The sequence below is a fragment of the Condylura cristata genome, unplaced genomic scaffold, assembly GCF_000260355.1.
Source record: "Condylura cristata isolate star-nosed mole 26May11 unplaced genomic scaffold, ConCri1.0 scaffold00022, whole genome shotgun sequence".
Classification (NCBI taxonomy): domain Eukaryota; kingdom Metazoa; phylum Chordata; class Mammalia; order Eulipotyphla; family Talpidae; genus Condylura; species Condylura cristata.
This window is the reverse complement of record NW_004567123.1, coordinates 4,135,327-4,153,802: the sequence shown is the minus strand read 5'-3', so window position 1 is coordinate 4,153,802 and position 18,476 is coordinate 4,135,327. Positions and strand designations below refer to the sequence as shown.

General features: G+C 37.5%; 1 protein-coding gene across 1 annotated transcript in view; it reads right to left on the bottom strand.

The window, feature by feature from the left end:
- The window catches only part of RALGAPA2 (Ral GTPase activating protein, alpha subunit 2 (catalytic)), a 285,916-nt gene that overhangs the window by 245,075 nt on the left and 22,365 nt on the right, over positions 1–18,476 (bottom strand). Inside the window, exon 3 of the mRNA XM_012728090.1 lies at positions 16,792–16,844. Coding sequence (XP_012583544.1) covers positions 16,792–16,844 — 53 coding nt within the window. The remainder of the gene's footprint in view (positions 1–16,791; positions 16,845–18,476) is intronic.

Below are 18,476 nucleotides of genomic sequence, written 5' to 3'. Positions count from 1 at the left end.
TTGTTTCTGGTTTTGTTTTTTTCATATATATATATAAATAATGACTATTTTCAAAGCTGTGAGATAGTTTTTATTTTCATTTTCCTGGTAAGTGATGACAAGAATTTTTTCATGTGCCTGTAGGCTATCCATATGTCTTTTTTGGAGAAGTGTCTATTTAGATATTTTGCCCATTTTTAAAATTTTTAAATGTTTTTGCTTTTTGAGTTGTATGACTTCTTTGTGGATCTTGAGTCTTACTAGTATAGATGTGTAATGTGGAATATTTTCTCCCATTCAGTTGGCTGTCTTTTTGTACTAATGATAGCTTCTTCAGCTGTGCAGAAAATTTTTAGTTTGATGTGGTCCCAATTTGTTTATTTATGTTTTTGTTTCTTTTGCTGTTGCAGTCAAGTTCCCAACGACGTCCCTGGAGCCAAAGTTGTGCACTGTTTTGCCTATATTATTTTCTATGTATTTTATGATTTCAGGTCTTAAATCCAAGTCTATGATCTATTTTGAGTTATTTTTTGTACATAACGTGAGAGAATAGTATAGTTTCATTTTTTTGCATGTGACTGTCCAGTTTTCCAGGCACCATTTGTCAAAGAGAAAGTCTTCCTTTCTCTAATCTATACTAGGCTTCTCTGTAGTAGATTAACTGTTCATGTAAGTGTGGGTTTATTTCTGGAATTTCAGTTATATTCCACTGATATATAACAATACACACACACACACATATATAATAAAAGCATATATATATATAATAAAAGCATACATACACACACACACATAATAATAAAACCACACTGCTTTTATTATTATAGTGTTTTGGCTATATAGTTTAAAGTCTGTGAGTATGATATCTCCTTTCTTGATCTGGTTTGACAGGATTGCTTTAGGCTAATTGGAGTTTTTTTGTGGTTCCATACCAATTTCAATAGTTTTTTGTTTTTTTTTTTAAGATTTAAAAAAAAAATCTCTACATCGCTTTCCATAAAATGTGAATTCTCCTGATCCATGAGCAAGGAAAATGCTGCCAGTTCTTTGAGTCTCCATTTTTTCTAATAGTCTTATAAATCCTTTACCTCCTTTGTTATTGGTAGATACTTATTTTTGAAGAAATAGTAAATGGGCTTGTTTTCTCTCTTTTTTAAAAAATAACATAATTTTTTTTACTTGTTTATGCATACAAAAACTGGGGTATAGCCAGAAGTGTGGAAAGTGAAAGGATTCACCAGACAAAGTGGGGAGTGGAACAAATGGATCTACTGCAACTCACTGCTGAGAGGAGCAGTGGGTGAGAAAGGAGAGGTCTCCTGCACCATGTAGGACTGATGGAGGACTGAACTCATGCTTCAGTGTCTGGCAACAGCTTGCTGAAATTTTAACCCCTGAGTCACCAGGGAGGTCAAAACGGACATGTTTTCTTGACTTCTTTCCTTTCATTTGATTGTTTTAATGTTGGAACACAAGTGATTTTTGTAAATTGATCTTACTGCCTGCCACTTTACTATATAGGTTTATAACCTCAAATCTGATAACTCTGCATCTTCTTTCCAAATTTAGGTTCCTTTATGTCTTTCTCTTGTCTAATTGCTTCCAATACTTTGTTGAAGAGTGGTAAAAGTGAACATTCTTGATGTGCAATTGATTTTAGAGGAAAAGCTTTCTGTTTCTCATTATTGAATATGAATATCAGCTGTGAGTTTGCTATATATGGCCTTTGATATGTTGTGTATATTCCTTCTATCCCATTTTTTTTAGGGTTTTTAACTTAAAGGGATGCTGATACTTATGCAATGTTTCTCTGCATTCTGATTCGGTCATATGATTTTTAACATTCCTTTCATTGACATGGTAAATTACAGTGATTGATTTGCAATTGTTAAACCATCCTTGCATCCTATTTGGTCATTTTTTTTGGTCATTGCTCTTTTTACATATATTGTTGAATTAGTTTGCTTTATTTGTATTGAGGATTTTTGCATCTATGTTCTCTATAATAGGAAAATTATTCTGTAATTTTTTTTTATTTTGCGAACTCACTAGTAAAACCATATGGTCCTGGGATTTTGATTATGGGGAGACTTTTAATTGCTGTCTCAATTTCCTTGCTTGTAATTGGTCTGTATGGGTTTTATTTTTCCCTCTTTGAGACTTTGAAGGCTGTATTACTTTAAAGGTTACTAAATTTATTGGCAAGGATCCTGTTTCTGAAATGTGTGTTATAACTTCTCTTTCATTTCTAATTTATTGGTATTTTCTCCCTTTTTTCTTTGTAAACCTAGATAGAGATTTATCTATATAGTGGGAGATTTTAGTACATTCTATTTTTGACAGATAAAACAGGCCATACAGCACAGTACAACAATTTGAATACAGTAAGACTGGTTCAATACACACACACACACACAGAGGAAATTTTATTTCTCAGATCTAACTTTCAGGCAACATTTACCAAAAATTAATTTTCTCAGCTATATGAACAAACTCTCAAAGTACAGTTGCACAGATCAAATCAGATTCAGTTTAGTACTGAGAGTTGAAGCTAAAAATTTCTCAACAACCTGAGAAATTTTGAAATCTTCTGAGGAACACTGAAGTTAAAAATAACAACTATAGACTAGAAATTATCAACAATGCAGTTTAACGACAAAATCTTTTCCAAGTAGTGCCAATCACCAAACTATAGATAGGAATTTGAACTGGCAGTGGTGAAGATAATTAAAACAAATATCCTCTGCATCAACAACTTATTTGATTCATTAATAAATATTTTATGAAGTATCCTTTTTCTGACAGGTAACATACAAGGAATCAGAGACAGGGATACAGGCCACTTCATCGTTCCTGCTCTTAGAAGCTACAACCCCAAGGGAAAAAGCAAAAAAAAAAAAAAACAAAAAACAAAAAAAAAAACCTCAAGGATGTCAGTATGTGCACAAAAAAGTGAATAGGGAGTGAATAGGGACAAGGAACACCTGCAAAGGGAAAATACCCTTTAAGTGAATCCTGAAGGGTACCAGGAGTTGGCCCACCAGAGAAGCAACAACAGAAGTCCTACTGTTAAGTGGGACCTTTGCCAATGAAGCTGACAGCAGTAAGATGGGTGATAAAGAATAGAGAAGGCAGAGGCCATATCAGGAAGAACTTGAATAATTCCTTGCTGAAGTTAGACCTAAGGACATGGGTGTCAGAATTACATTATATAGATAACATCCTAGGTGGGTGAGGGACACAGGAAAATTAGTCAGGAGGATCCTTGGGGGTGGGGGAGAAGGGGGGGTTAGAGTGAGATACCATGGGGAGGTGGGGATGGGGGGGGTGGGCACTGAGGCTCTGAACAAAGAATGAAGTGGCCAGCCAAAGTTGGTGCCAGAGAATATCAGCACACAATGTAAAGAGCCATGGAGGAGAACAAAACACTATAAACATCAACCAAAGAAACAGATACACATGGGAACCACTATTACTAGGTATTAAAAATACAATTTCATAAACTTATAAGCTTAGACAATTTGATAGGCTGTAAGAAATTATTTACTCAGTTTGCTTAAGATGATACAAAAGTCTAACCTTTTAAAAGAAAATCAAATGTGTGCAAGACCCTTCACTTCTAATGAAAGGACACCCAATCCTCAAACTGGTAGCACGTAAATCTACCTGTAACATGTGGGTCTTTCCTGTATAATGAACACATTAAAACAGGAAGGGACTTCACGCAAGGATCTTACATAGATGAACTCAGTCACAACCAAATATGCCATGCCCATCTTCATTTCATGCAAGCTTCTATTTTCTAGCTAAAAACTTCCACATTTTCCAGATCTCTTTTTTTGGTAATAGCACAAGCTGAATGTCTTTTCTGTGACACTTTTCTCTCTCTCTCTTCTCTCTCTCTCTCTCTCTCTCTCTCTCTCTCTCACACACACACACACACACACACACACACACACACACACACATACTTATTCACTCACTCACTCACTCACAAATTGATTCCAGAGAGTTTCCAAGAAAGCGATGAGTAGAGTTTGAGTGAGATGCCACCATTTACTTCCAACCACCCAAGAAACTCAGAGGATGTAAATGCCTGCCTCATAGTAATTAAGAAGTGCTGGCTCAGCCACCAACTTCACTCAAGAATACACAAGGTCTGCAGCAGCAGCTGGCCCACTACAGATTTCAAGACAAATTCTTTTCCTTTATAGCTTGTCCAGTGTCACAAGCACATCAAACACTAGGTGTCACTCTATCACAGCCATCATACTATGTACAAGTAAGACAAGCCATGGTAAATTCACAACCTACCACAAATTTGTATAATTTCTAGCAATTTTATTAAAAAAAAAAAAAAAAGAAGAAGAAGCCTATTCATCCAAATTGTGTTAATGTATTCACCTCAATCAATTTAAGGCAGATACATATCTTCTGCTGTTATAACAATAAAGACAACATGCTCACCTTCTCATGAGTTTCTATATGTTTAGGCCTGAGGTGGTTTCTACCACGTGCTCTTAAAAGGCACTTTCTTGAGAAGGGCACCTATACCTGAAGGTGTCAGTTACCAACAACTCAAATGACACAATATGTGAGAGGGGTCAGCGTGCTAGGAAGCCCCGGCGCCTGGGCTGCAACAATAGACAATGACAAGAATGTAATTTCAGACTTCCACAAACATCTTGTCTCCAGTTTCCCTTCACTCAAGGTGAACTGAGTAACTCAGTATATCCTGTTGGATCAATCCCAAGTGTTTAAGCAATAAGCCTCGAGGCATAAGGAAAACACCCACTTTTTTTTTTTCAACTCAGACACTTATAGCTAGCAAACTATGACAACCAAATGTTAACCATGAATAATAAATTCAAAGACTCTCCATAAAGAACCAGATGCTTATATTTTATTTTCAGTGCTCTGGTTTACAGAGATCATAACTATTTCATATCAAAAGCAGGTATCAGAATAAGCTGGTGCTATAGGAATAAAGGTCCTGCACCCTGTGTTTTATTATTTGCCCAGTCTCCATTACCACACACAACATGATGAGATGTTTATTCAGCTAACTCACCACCACACGTAATGCATGAGACCACTAGAAAGAGCCAATCTGGCTACCCAGCTCCCTATGACACCCACTCAGGAATATCACGGTGTAGATCACACCTGCCCTAACAATAGTGCTATCATCTGGGACTGTCCCAATCATGGTCTCAATGTTAATAAAAACGAGTATAACTAAGGAAACCAAAACCATTGCATGCCTCTATTATGATCTCAAAAACATATAACATATTAAAATATATTCCTATGCCACAAAGGAGACTCAAAATCAATAGACAAGAAAACCAGTGACACTGATTTTGCTGCCAACTAGATCTCAGAACAGTTTTTTAAAATGAAATTTGACCTGACTTTTTCTCAGTCATTTAGGGTTGTGACAATGACCCACAACCTGCATTCAATTTTGGAATCATTCTTTTAAAAGAAAAAAATCCACTGAAAGCATCCAAATATTTGAACTCTGTAACAAGAACTTAAATTCCAAAGATTTAAAAAGAATCTGTTTTTCTTGCTCATTTTATTTGTTCTTGTCCCTCCTCCACTCAATAACAGTAAAGTGGTCCTTATGGGAAAAAGCAATAAAAAGCAATAACAACATGAGAGGTTTGTGGAAGGAAGTCTTTCTCCACAGGGAGGAGAGAGCAACATGAAAGTATTTTTGCACACTGGACAGTCTAGAGTAAAAAACAAACAAAGCAAAAGAAAAAAAAGCAGGGGCTGTTCAAACTAGTTAATTGTAAAAATATAGTTTTGCCATTATGTTCTGTATTTGCTCATCAGGAAAGGCATTAGCCACTGACTACAGAAAGAAAAGGGATTGTAACTTAACACTGTAGGACACCTGCCCTTAATAGTGTTGACTTGTCTATGATTCAGCCTAAGCATTTCTAAAGAACCTCTGCAGGAGCTTCTAATTTGTTTCCATTTTTCAAAGAGTTATAAAATATACATAGCTCCTCTGAAAGAAAGGAGAAGGGGGAGTAGGGGTGGAAAAGAAAAATGAAAACCAGCATCGTTGTAGTCCTATTACATTCATAATTCCAGTTATTCTTTAATTCCAGTTATTCTTTAATTCTTCATTAGCAATAGCTGAAGTTGAATGCTGCTATTAAATGAAAAGTTACTAATAAATGTATTAGTATGGAAATCAAATCAACTAAGTTATTGTATGGCATGTACAAAGCATATTTATTGCGTGTGAAAACAATCATTCATTTCACCCTTTTTTTTTTTTTTTGCACAATTCCAAGCACTGTGCTGGATCCAGTTTCTTATTATCATCAGGAATGCTATTAAAAGTTCTTTCCCCCTATTTTCAGGAAAAGAATTAGAGGCTAAACCCACTGTAAGCTAACTTGGAACAATGAACAACAAGACACCCAGTGTTGAATTCCATTAAAGTAAGACAGAGATTCCACTATAGCCCTGGATTCACAGCAGGTCAATTATGATTCCCAAAAATAACTACCCTCAGCAAGACTGCACACACAGGAGACCTGCCTCCAATCCACGTTACCTCCACACTGCAGGGAAAGAACGGAGATGGTATTCAGAGGCCTACAGTAAATTTCAAACTGACATCTTCAACAGTAAAGGAAAAACAAAAACTAGTGGCCACATGCTTATTCCTTCTGCTGCCTGCTTTTGAAGAAGCCCACAAGTTACCTGCACTTTTCAGTGGTTCACCTGGTACAGTATGCCACTTGCCTTCATGCTTCTCCAACCTGAATCTCCCCCCAAAAAAGATGGGGTGGAGGAGAAACTGTGCCTCAGCCTGAAGTGACAATTAAAGTGGTTTCTTATCTTCAGTGGATGGTGGTAAGAGTGGAAAGTATGGTGGGGACATAAAAACTACATAATTTGATGGGCCATTATTTCAATTACTATTTTCACATGGAAATGAGCCACAAAGGCCATAAATGAAATCATATGTGGCTTTTCAATGGTGTTTGCACAAGGCCACTTTGAGGCCAGTTTGCAAAAGGCCACTCTGAGAGCATGCTTCCCCATCCCAAGGCGGTTGATGCCCATTCCCCTTAGTCAAGAGCACTTTGAACAAAAGCCCAGGGAGACAATTTCAACAAAACCCTAAACTTTAAGTCCCCTTTCTGAGGACAACAATGTACAAGATGTTGAGGTTTTAGCCTAGTGTTTAACAAACAGGAATAGACTTTCAAATGAGGAAGACTTCTTTTTCTAATCAGTAGTAAGCCACGTAACTATTTCATTTTAATTTTTTTTTAAAGATTTTATTTTATTTGTACATACAGAACTGGGGTACAGGCCAGAGGCTCACAGGCGGTGAGAGGCTTCACCAGAGACAGAGTGAGGAGCAGAACAGGCAGATCGATGAAGTCCACTGCTGAGGGGAGCAGCGGGTGGGTCAGGAGAGGTCTGCCACGCCATGTGGTCACCTCCGGGGCAGGCAGGCAGGGATCAAACTCATGCGGAAGTGGCTTTAGCTTCTCAGTGCAGTGCTTTAACCCACTGCGCCACCAGGGAGGGCCTCATTTTAAATTTTAAAGAAAATAAAATGACTTAAAATTATAGCTTAAGCCTCAGTTACACTTCGCCACATTTCAAGTACTAACTAACCCATTTGGCTAGTGTTTACCTAATTGGATGGTGGAGATGTAGAGTAGTCCCATCATCACAGAAAGCTGTTGTACAGAACTACCCTAGAGAAAAAAGGAACTGAGATGTTTAGTCACAAAGGCTCATCAGAGTCAGATTTTAATATTTAAAACTAAATGAAAACATGATACTAAATTTCATAGTCAAAAAGATTTTCTTCATGAACTTCTTTGTTTTGAAAACATCTTGTTTGGAGACCTCAGGCAGGTACATTGGCAGTATGATAGGTTGGCGGAGCCACAAGAGTCCCCGAGCCTCATCTAGCCCCATCCCCTCACTTCATGGACATGAGAGCCATGGTTAAGAAAGGTTAAGTACCTCAATCAAGGCCACACAGCTTGTTAAGTGTCAAAGCCTGATCTAAACTTAACCATTTTTTCTGCTGCCTTTTCCTCTTTCTTTTATACAGAATTTGAAATGAGAAAAGAAAATGTTTTCAACAAAAAACATCAACTAACCCCAAGGGAGATAAACTGAGAATTTAAGAGGCTTTACCATAACAATAAATATCAACAGATGCAAAGCACTGTGGGGGGATACAAAGGATTATAAATAATGGTTGCTGGCCTCAGGAACTCTAGAGTCTCATTAGGAAGCTAAGACACAGCTATCTTAAGGAAAACTAAGACCACCCATCTATAATCAAATGTTATCAAGTGCCAGCATATTATGAGTCCGCAAGAAAGAATGGGCAGCAACTAGCTGAAGTAGCCAAAAGAAAATAGTAGGCCTGAATAGAGCCTGAAAAGAATGGGCCAGATGAGGAGGGCAAAGGGCAGTCCTTGAAAAGAAGACTGCATAAACCAAGAAGCAGAAAAACTATGCAAGAAGTGGTAAAGGAGCAATAAGCAGGGTACATGTGTGCAACACAACACATTCACAGAGCAATATCAACAATTATATGTGAAAGAAAGCAACCCAGGGTGGTGGAGAAGAATCAGTGTTAGACTAACTTGAGCCACTCTTTCAAAGAATTTTTTATAAAGAACCCCTATCGTTCTCTAGTAAGGACAAAAGTTGGGTTTATTTAATCTGGTGGGGTAATCTGTGATGTCGGTTTGGAGCTGTGTTAGGTTCAGCGAGTGGGGTCCTTGGGTTACTAATGGGCAGTTTCAACAGAGCTCCCCTTTCAGCTGCATAAGGCTTGTTTCCCCAGACAAGTTTCTCCACCAGGGAGAAGGAGAGATGTTAGTTATGGATAGGGCAGCTTCATTATAAAAAGCAAAGGTAAGTAAAGGATGCTTGCACTGACACAGGTGCCCTGAAAGGGAAGCGCTTGCTCCAAGAGGCCTTGAGAGGAGAGCTGCTGCTGCCGCAGCTGCTGCTCAAAGAGAGACTGGTGAAGAGAGGCACATCACAGGTGAGCAGGAGAGGAGAGCTGCTGCATCTCATCAGAGCAAAACTTGCACTCACATAGTGTTCTCTTTGGGAGGGCTTAATTCCTTTGTGGAATTGTTAACTGTTATTAAATTATTTCTCAGGATGGCACCTAAGAATTTCTTTTCTACATTTGGTTTGACTAGATAGATTTGAAAGGGCCATAGATTATTTGACAATGGCCCCCAATCTCCATATCCCCTCCTGGGGTCTGGGCCCCCAGCATACTTTACTTTTCTATAGCTTGTTTAATAATGATGTTAGTCATTTGTACTCCTACTTCCAGTTCTCAGTCCTGTGAAGCCTCCTTCCCCAATTATCTACTTTTAGCCTCCATCAAGCTGAGTAAACTTTTAAATAACAAGTGTCCTGTGTGTCTGTGATTTCTACAGTCATATTTCAATAGCTAAATGAGTAGCATTCAAGCCCAGAAAACTGAGTCTCTTCTGTGTATATTTTAATTGAGTTGTGGGAGCATAAAGATATGCCTTGCTAGTGAATTCTAGGTGACTTTTTAAAAATTTTATTTATTTATGCATACAAAACAGGCATATAGGCCAGAGGTGCTGGGGTGGTGAGAGAATTTACCAGAGACAGAGTGGGGAGCAGAACAGGCAGACTGACGAAGTACACTGCTGACAGGAGCAGCAGGGAGACAGGAGATGTCTGCCGCGCCATTTGGTCACTTCCGGGACTGGGGATTGAACTGGCACTAAAGCAGCTGTGGCCAGCTTGCAGTGCTGCGCTTTGGCCTGCTGCACCACCAGGGAGGGCCTCTAGGTGATTTCTTAACCCTGAAAGCGTAACTGCAAACCATTCCATTTCTCTACTAAAGAATGATGGCACAGAACATGGCAAACAGATTGAAACATCTATGTTAACTAGTTTATTTTCTAATAGCTATCTAATATCTATGGCCTTGCTCACATGGGAGACACTGTCCCTTTCAGAGTGTAGGCTACATGAAGACTGCTCAGGCTTTTGCTCTGTTGGCCTCTGTGCCTATCATCTGTGGCCTTGAATGCAGGAGGTGCTTGGGAGCGTGTGCTTGGGGTAAGTATGCCTGATGGTGGACACCTGGAGTTTGGTGTGGGCCTGTGTCAGTGGGCACACCTGAGTGGGGAGATGGCAACACATGTAAGGGCGGCATCACAGAGGATGGCATACACTGCGGTGGAGAAAGACATATGGCCATGAGAGGAAAGAATGTGTACAAGAGATTCACAGGCGGTCCCAAGTTGCTCTCTCCCTACTGGCTTGCTTTCCCCTAACCTGTGGAGATGATTCCAAGGGCTACAAGATTATCTTTTAAGCTGCCAGAATTGATGATGAACCTACCCAACCTGGGATGGTTGCAGACACAGCATTAGCTAATTCTTAGCACTAATTCCTGCCAATGTGCCTATGATATGTAATCCCATATTCATACCCCAAGCCAACTCCTTTTATGGTCTCTCATGCTCTGAGACACCATCTTCCTACCTAATAACCAGGGACCCAGTACTGGACAACTAAACCCCTAAACCCCAAGTCTGCCAAAATTATTCATGTTATCCAATCCCAAACCTGCTTAACTTGCCTTGTCTATCCTTCCAACAAAAACCACAATACAGACTCCCACCCTCAGTGACTATCTCACTTTGATGAATATGTATGGCCATACATGGCATGCCATGACTCCTGCTGTTAAGGGGCTATGGGTAAAAAATAAAAAATTTCCTTCATGACAATCATTTTCATATCTTTGTGTCCTGATTACCCATAAATCCCAAGGGCCATTAAAACAACTTCTCAACTGCTTGATTCAGTAGGTTCTCTTTTGAGAAATAGAAATGCTTCACATTTCTACACCAACCATCCTTTATCCCTATGCAAGAAGCTACCTCAAGGGCCACCACCAAATTGTCACTTCTGAAAAAGGTCACTCAGAATTTCTGTGACTCAAAAGGTCATGACATAATTTCATTCTTATCAGTAGACTCTTCAGTTTACTATGGATGTAACAGGGGTATCCAACTCACAACACTGCTGCATCTCCACACCCTACAACATGCATGAGACATAAGAAGTATCCAATTAATATATCTAATGAATAAATGATACAAGCTGGTACAAATGTCCTGTGGAATACAGCCTAGGATGCAGGATAATATTGACACTCTAAGTAGAAAGCAGTATCACACTGAGTTAAAGAAATGGATTCTAAAGTCAAACTAGGGGTGACATCTCTACCATATGATAGATGTGTGATCTTAGATGTCACTTAGTCAGCATAGCCCCCCATATCCTGTCATTAGAGAGAAGACAGAGTCTATCCCAGAAAGAAAAGCTGAAACAGTGTACCGTCTTAACACTCATATTCTACTTAAGATGGCAGAGTTAATTTACCTTATGAAATCCTAAATCATCCCTGCCACTGGCATTTGAAACATATAGCAATGAAATTTGTTTTTGTTTTTAATTTATTCATTTATTCATAAAGAACTGGGGTATAGGCCAGAGGTGCAGGAGCAGTGAGAAATATGTTTTTTAAAAAAAGGGCAAAATTAAAGAAACAGAACCTCAATAGAAAAAAATGTGAAAACATCTCCATGAGCCAACAAAAACAAAACTTAAAATAATACACAGATTTGAAGCTATAGGCAAAGGGGTGGAAGATCAGCTTCCAAGAGGTACAAATACTCCCACTAGAGAAAAAGGCAAATGCAAAAAACTGCCTGCTGCCTGGCACCACGACTCAGTCTGAGTGGGTAGTCCTGACTGCACATGTCAATTGTGGTTTCAAAATACTATCACATCTCCAGTAGTATAGTCATAAAAACTACTGTTTCCTTTTTCAAAGGTCCCTTTCCAGATTGCCCTGACTAAAAAAAAAGGTGGACATAAGCTCTCCCTACATAATCTGCTTTCAAGTCTTCTGCACTTTCATACCTCTATGCTTTTTTCCAAACCATCTCGTATTTACAGACTATCTTTACATAGTATCCATTCCATGATATAACATGCCTTAATAATTTCACTTTTTCTAAAAATGTCTTTCCCAAATATTTACACCATAAGTAATTACTCCAATTCCTATAAGCCATCCCTTTACACAGCTATAACTTGTAGAAAGTGAAAATAACATTACTTAGTACTCAGAATGAAACATAAAAATTACAACGTACCTTCTAAAATCAGAGAAATAGAAGTAATTAAAAGTCCATCACTCAATCATATTTACTATGTAAATGAAAGCTTCATTAAGTTTCTGACTATATATTTATTGTGCTACAGAGATAACTAATTCTCTGTAAATGGCAATTTATCAGTAGTAACACTCTTCCTAATCTAGAATTTCTAGACATGAGGGGAAGGTATTGAAACCCTCTCTGTGGGAAGTATAAGAATAGCACCTCTGATGAGCTTGTCCTGCTACAGGACAGCCAGATCTGATACCAATGACAGCAAATGTAACTCTCAAAACATTTCTGAGCTTTGAAAGCCAAGGGAAAATTAAGCAAGTACTTTTACTTACTTTTATTTATGCATACCAGATCTGGAGTACAGGCTAGAGGTGTCAGGCAGGGATGAGAAAATTGACCAAAGACACAGTGGGGAGCAGAACAGGAGGACTGACTGAAATACACTGCTGAGGGGAGCAGCTGTGGAGACAGGAGATTTCTATTGCACCATATGGGTTAGCTTACTGGTTAGGGTTCAAATTCATGCTGTAGTGGCTAGTAGCACTCAGCTTGATAGTGCTGAGACTTAACCCTGAGACACCAGGAAGACTTAAAAAAAAAAAAAAGTTATAGCAAAATGCAAAAGAAGAAAAGTAGCAAGAGAAAGTGCAAACAAAAAGCTGTTCTGTAAGCAATAATCACAGGAAATGCAGGGTACCAGAGAGTTAATGCTAGGCATAGATATCTGTGCCCTCAAGACCATAGTTCCCACAGCATCATGTGTTTGGGGAAATGAACCTGAGATTTCCATTAATAAATAATGATATACAAATGAAGACAAAGTGATACTAATTAAGAGTACTCCCAGATTCCTGGCAAAAGAAAAAACAAAACCTCTAGAAGAAACCAAGATTTACATAGATTAAATTTGTCTTCAATTAAATCTTCCCTCAAAATAATGGCAGAAGATGCAAGGAAAGAAGCCATGAGCATGAGAAAAAGCAGAAATAACCAAAAAGATTTAAACAACCTAAGACTTTAAAAATTCTCAAATACAGGCCCTCCCTGGTGGTGCAGTGGGTTAAAGCACAGCATCGAGAAGCTAAAGCCACTTCCACATGAGTTCGATTCCCGCCTGCCCCGGAGGTGACCACATGTCGCGGCAGACCTCTCCTGACCCGCCCGCTGCTCCCCTCAGCAGTGTCTTTCGTCAATCTGTCTGTTCTGCTCTCCACTCTGTCTCTGGTGAAGCCTCTCACCACCCCTCAGCCTCTGGCCTGTACCCCAGTTCTGTATGTACAAATAAATAAATCTTAAAAAAAAAATTCTCAAATACAGAACATGAGATACTGCATATTACGCGTTTAAGAGAGATGTCTTAAAACTAACAAAGATCAAGAAACTACTAAAGACAACCAGCTACATATACATAGTAACTCAAAAGTTAAACCTGAAAAAAAAATCAAAATTAAAAACTCAACACAATTATTTAACCACAGATTACAACTAAATAGCTAATGAACTGGAAGAGAGACCTGAATTTTTTTCCCAGAAAGTTATACAAAGAGATGGGGGAAGAAGATAAAAGCAAGCTTAAGACACACAGAGGATAGATTGAGATGTTTAAATATGCAAAGTACAGCCAGGCGATCAGAAAAGAATCCAGAAATATAGGAAGCACACATAAAACAACAAAATTTAAAAAATCATCAAATGAAATTAAAGTTTAAACAAAAACCTCAGCTAGCTATTCTGTGGTGAAATTGCAGACACAAAAGACTTAAAATAAGATCTTAGGGGATGTCAGAGAGAAAAGGCATTTAAAAGATAAAAATTAGACTGAGAACAGAGTTTAAAACTTCTACAATGGCAACTGGAAGACAGAACATAATATCTATGAAGTGTGACACAAATACTTGCACTACACTATTTCACTACATACTATTAGTACTTCCACTTTAAGTAACAAATGTTTCAATACAACGAATATATATTTAGAACAGATAACAAGAGATTATGACCCCTATAAGAAGGAAAGCATCTTCTTGTCAAAATTATTAGACCTTTGGTAATATAAACATATTCTTCAAATTCTTAAAAAATATATAAAAGTTACCAAACCTAAATCAAGATAAAATTAAAATCTTAATACTCCTAAAGTATTTCTATTTTTGCAAGAAAGACTAATAAAGATTCCAAGAACAGAACATATCAATCTTATACAAACTATTTTAAAATTGAAAGGATCATTCACATACCTCTCCTGTCTCGCCCACTGCTCCCCTCAGCAGTATACCTGTTCTGCTCCCCACTCTGTTTAGGGTGAATCCTCTCACCTCCCTGCACCTCTAGCCTGAACTTCAAAACCCATCTAAGGTTTTTCTAATAAAACTTAATCACCTAGGAATTGAAACAAACTTCCTATATCTGATAGAGTATCTGCACCATGGACATGTAGAAAACATTATTCTTATATACATATGTATGGATATATATGGTTTACATCATTACTCATTTTTGTGCAATGTTTGCTTTCTGCTCTGAGGACTTATGCTCAGTGAAATAAACCAGAAGAAAAAGGAAAATATGGGATGGCTTCTCTTATAGAGGAGTATAGGGGAACCAAACAAGGGATCAGGGGAAAAAAAGAAAACCTCATTTTTAAGGATATTAAGAAAGCTTTCTCTGCACCAAAAACAAGATGACCTCTTTTAAAATTTCTATTCAGAGCCCTCTCTGACGACACAAGGACTATGAAGCTAAAGCACAGCACTATGAAGCTATCCACAGCCACCACAGCATGTGTTTGATACCCAGCCAAGTAGCTGACCCACATGACACTGCAGACCTCTCCTGTCTCGCCCACTGCTCCCTTCAGCAGTGTACTTCATTCAATATACCTGTTCTGCTCCCCACTCTCTCTAGGGTGAATCCTCTCACTTCCCTGCACCTCTAGCCTGAACCTCAGTTCTTGTATACATAAAATAAATAGATCTTATAACAATAGTAACAAAAAAAAATTTCTATTCAATACACTGGAGGATGAGCTAGGACAATAAGACAAAGAAAGACTAAGTGGCAAATTTGTCATTATTCACAACCCAAATGTCTACCAAGAAACAAAACAAAACAAAAAAATCACTTATGGGTGAAATATTAGAGTTAAAAATTCATATATATTCACTTAATCCAGCAGTGGGAATGGAATGAATGATATGTGTTTAGAAATAATGTTGTATCATATGTGATTCATTTGTATTACTCCAAAAAAACAAACAAAACTATTTAACGCATTGATTAGGGATGCAACTACATGTGGTAAAATAATTTTTTAGAAGGGAATGATAAAATGCAGAGTAGTGTGCGCCTTCACTGGAGAGGTAGGGAGGGCTCAGGAGGAGTACATAAGCAGTTCCTTGTTCTTAAAATGGAGGGGAAGCTCTCCAGAGGATGAGCTTTAGCATCATGCTATAACTTGCATATATGTTACAGATCCTTTAGTAAATACATTAACTATTACATAAAACATACATTAATGAACTGGTGCAAAAAAATTATGGTCAACAGGTAGATATTTAAGTGATGGATCTAATTAAGTCACTACTGCACAGGTTTCATTAACAGGAGAGTAGCCATAATAAACAGCGTGGAATTACAATGAATCAACGTCTGTTACTCTGGGGCAGTACTGCCCATAAATGAGGGAAAGGAGAGTCACGCAGTTACTGAATTCCAGCCAAAAAGCCAAATCTTAGGCTACATTTGGTTTATTCTACAAACCCAAAAACTTACGGAGAGCCTTTCTCCCTTGACCATCACCCATTCAGTTCCATTCAGTTCCATTCAGCTTTGGAGCAAATACACACACATAGGTCTTTCCTTTCCAGTCATGAAGTAGCTCTTATACCTAAGCACTAACCTAAGCTCATGTTTCTTAAGACAATAACTAACTGCTAGGTAACAATTTAACTTTTAGAACCTATAGTTCACTTCCAAGTATAGGTCTTAAGAGTAACCTGACCACGTATCTAAAGATTTGACAAGAAACATGTTAAGCTTAGTAGATCAAAATCCACACCCAAATGTTCCAATTTTAAGACTAGATGATTGTACATGGACATACAAACACATATAAAGATCAAAATCTCACAAGTAGTCAGAAAATTGTATATTAAAAGTAGTGACTATTTGAATATCTGTTTATATATATTAAAAGGACGTCAATGTTGATTATGGAAATTTACATAAGACTTACATATAACTTTATATATCACCTTTTGAAAGAGAAATTTGGCAATTCGATTAGCATATAAAATGTGCAAATGTTTCCAACTAATAATTTCACATCTAGATATCCAAACAGAAAAAAAAAATGTTCCTAGATTTTTACAAAAGTCAAAAGAACATTCTTTGTAACATTGTTTGTAAAAGGAGGAAAGGGAAAATGGAGGGAGGAGAAGGTGGTCTTCCAGTGAATTTAAAATCTAAAATACCACATTTAAAAATAAGTAAAATAAAATACCAAATTTTTTTACAAGAATATTAAAAACTAAATGAACTAACAAAAACTTACTTCAAAAAGAAAGAGGATAGAGTCCAGCTCCTCCCGTTGTGATTTATTATTCCCTGGAATACATGAAAAAAAATTACGTCAACATCTATATTTTACTAGGTTAAAAATTATGTTAGAAGGCATCTTAAACATTTAACTCTCAACAAGCATTTATATATTCAAAAAATACTGAGAGGTGGTATAGAGCTAGTGTTAAAAATGCATACAAACAATCAAACCAGACCTTCTGGGTTGACATCTAACAGCTGCTCCTTGCTATTTAAACACAGCTTCCATGTTTCCAAGTTATCAACCTGTGGCAGGTAAATTATCCATTTCTCAATTACTTATCAGCTCAAATTACGGCAGAATGCACAGCAAAAACAGAGTTCTAGCCTTGTGACATGAAGAGGGATAGAGCAATAAGAACTATTAAAAAGTTACACATCTCTTTAGGCAATTGCACACTATCCTTTTGATAAAAACAGTAATGAAAACTTCCACACCTACAACAGCCATTACCATCTACTGTCCAGTTTCTAGGCACCAAGCACTGTGCTCAGTACTAAACATACAACATCTAACTCAGAAACAGGGAAACTTTTCCTGTAAAGGAGAAGACAGTAAGTATTTTAGGCTTTCCAGGCTTCTTTGCAATCACTCAATTCTGTCTTTATAACATAAAAGCAACCACACACAATATATAAATGAATGTATATGGCTATATTCAAAAACTGTATTACAAAACTAGGAAGAAAGCTTTAAGGTGTGAACTTCTGATCTAACTGAAACCCTACAAATCTATGAACTTGATACCATTCATTCTAAGACCTAAGAATATGGGAATAAAGAAAACACAGTAATACCTGCTCTGAAGAAAATTACATTCTAGCAGGAGGAAGCATTCAATAGATAAGTGAGAAAAACAAGAGGCACATGGGAAAAATGGTGATGTGCAAATTTGACTAAGAAAATCAAAGAATGCCTTTTGGATGACACCCCAGCAAAGATCTAAAGAGTTTAAGTCTCTTAGAAATTTGGAAGTTAAGAAATCAATCATATGGAATTTGGGTTTAAGTATGTTCCTGGCAGAGGAACTGGACATTACAAAAATCCTCATGGTGAAGCAGGTGTGGTATAGTCAAAAATCAATTAGAAGGCCTCTTGGCTGAAGAAAAGGTGGTGGGGCAGCAGGTAAGGTTAGAGCTCTCCAGCTCTAAGGCACTCTGATCAATAGCTTGCCCACCATAAGACATATGAATGGGGTCATTTGCCGTCAGATGATATCAGACAGCCTACACCAGAAACTAAATCATAAACTAAATGACTATTTAATGTCTTAAGGCACTAGTTTTGGAGATGGCTCGTTATGCAATTTGTTACACAGTACAAACTGATAGTTTTGAATCACTACGTTTGTCTAAAATGATAGAAGCAAAGGAGAAAAGGAGGAGGAAGGGAGGACCCTTTACAGAGTTTTCCAGGTCATGTCTTTTTTTTTTTTCCTTTTTCAGATATGAGGTTTTGTTTTCTTCTTTGCTATTTTGACTATACATAATGTCACACTTTTCTCCTTGACATATCATGAAATAAAGCAGAGCAATACTAGGAAACAAGATAAAAGTTGGATCTTTTCATAGTGAAAATATATATCAATTTCGAAAAAATAAAAAGTTTAAGTTCAAGATTTACGTCAATTGATAAAT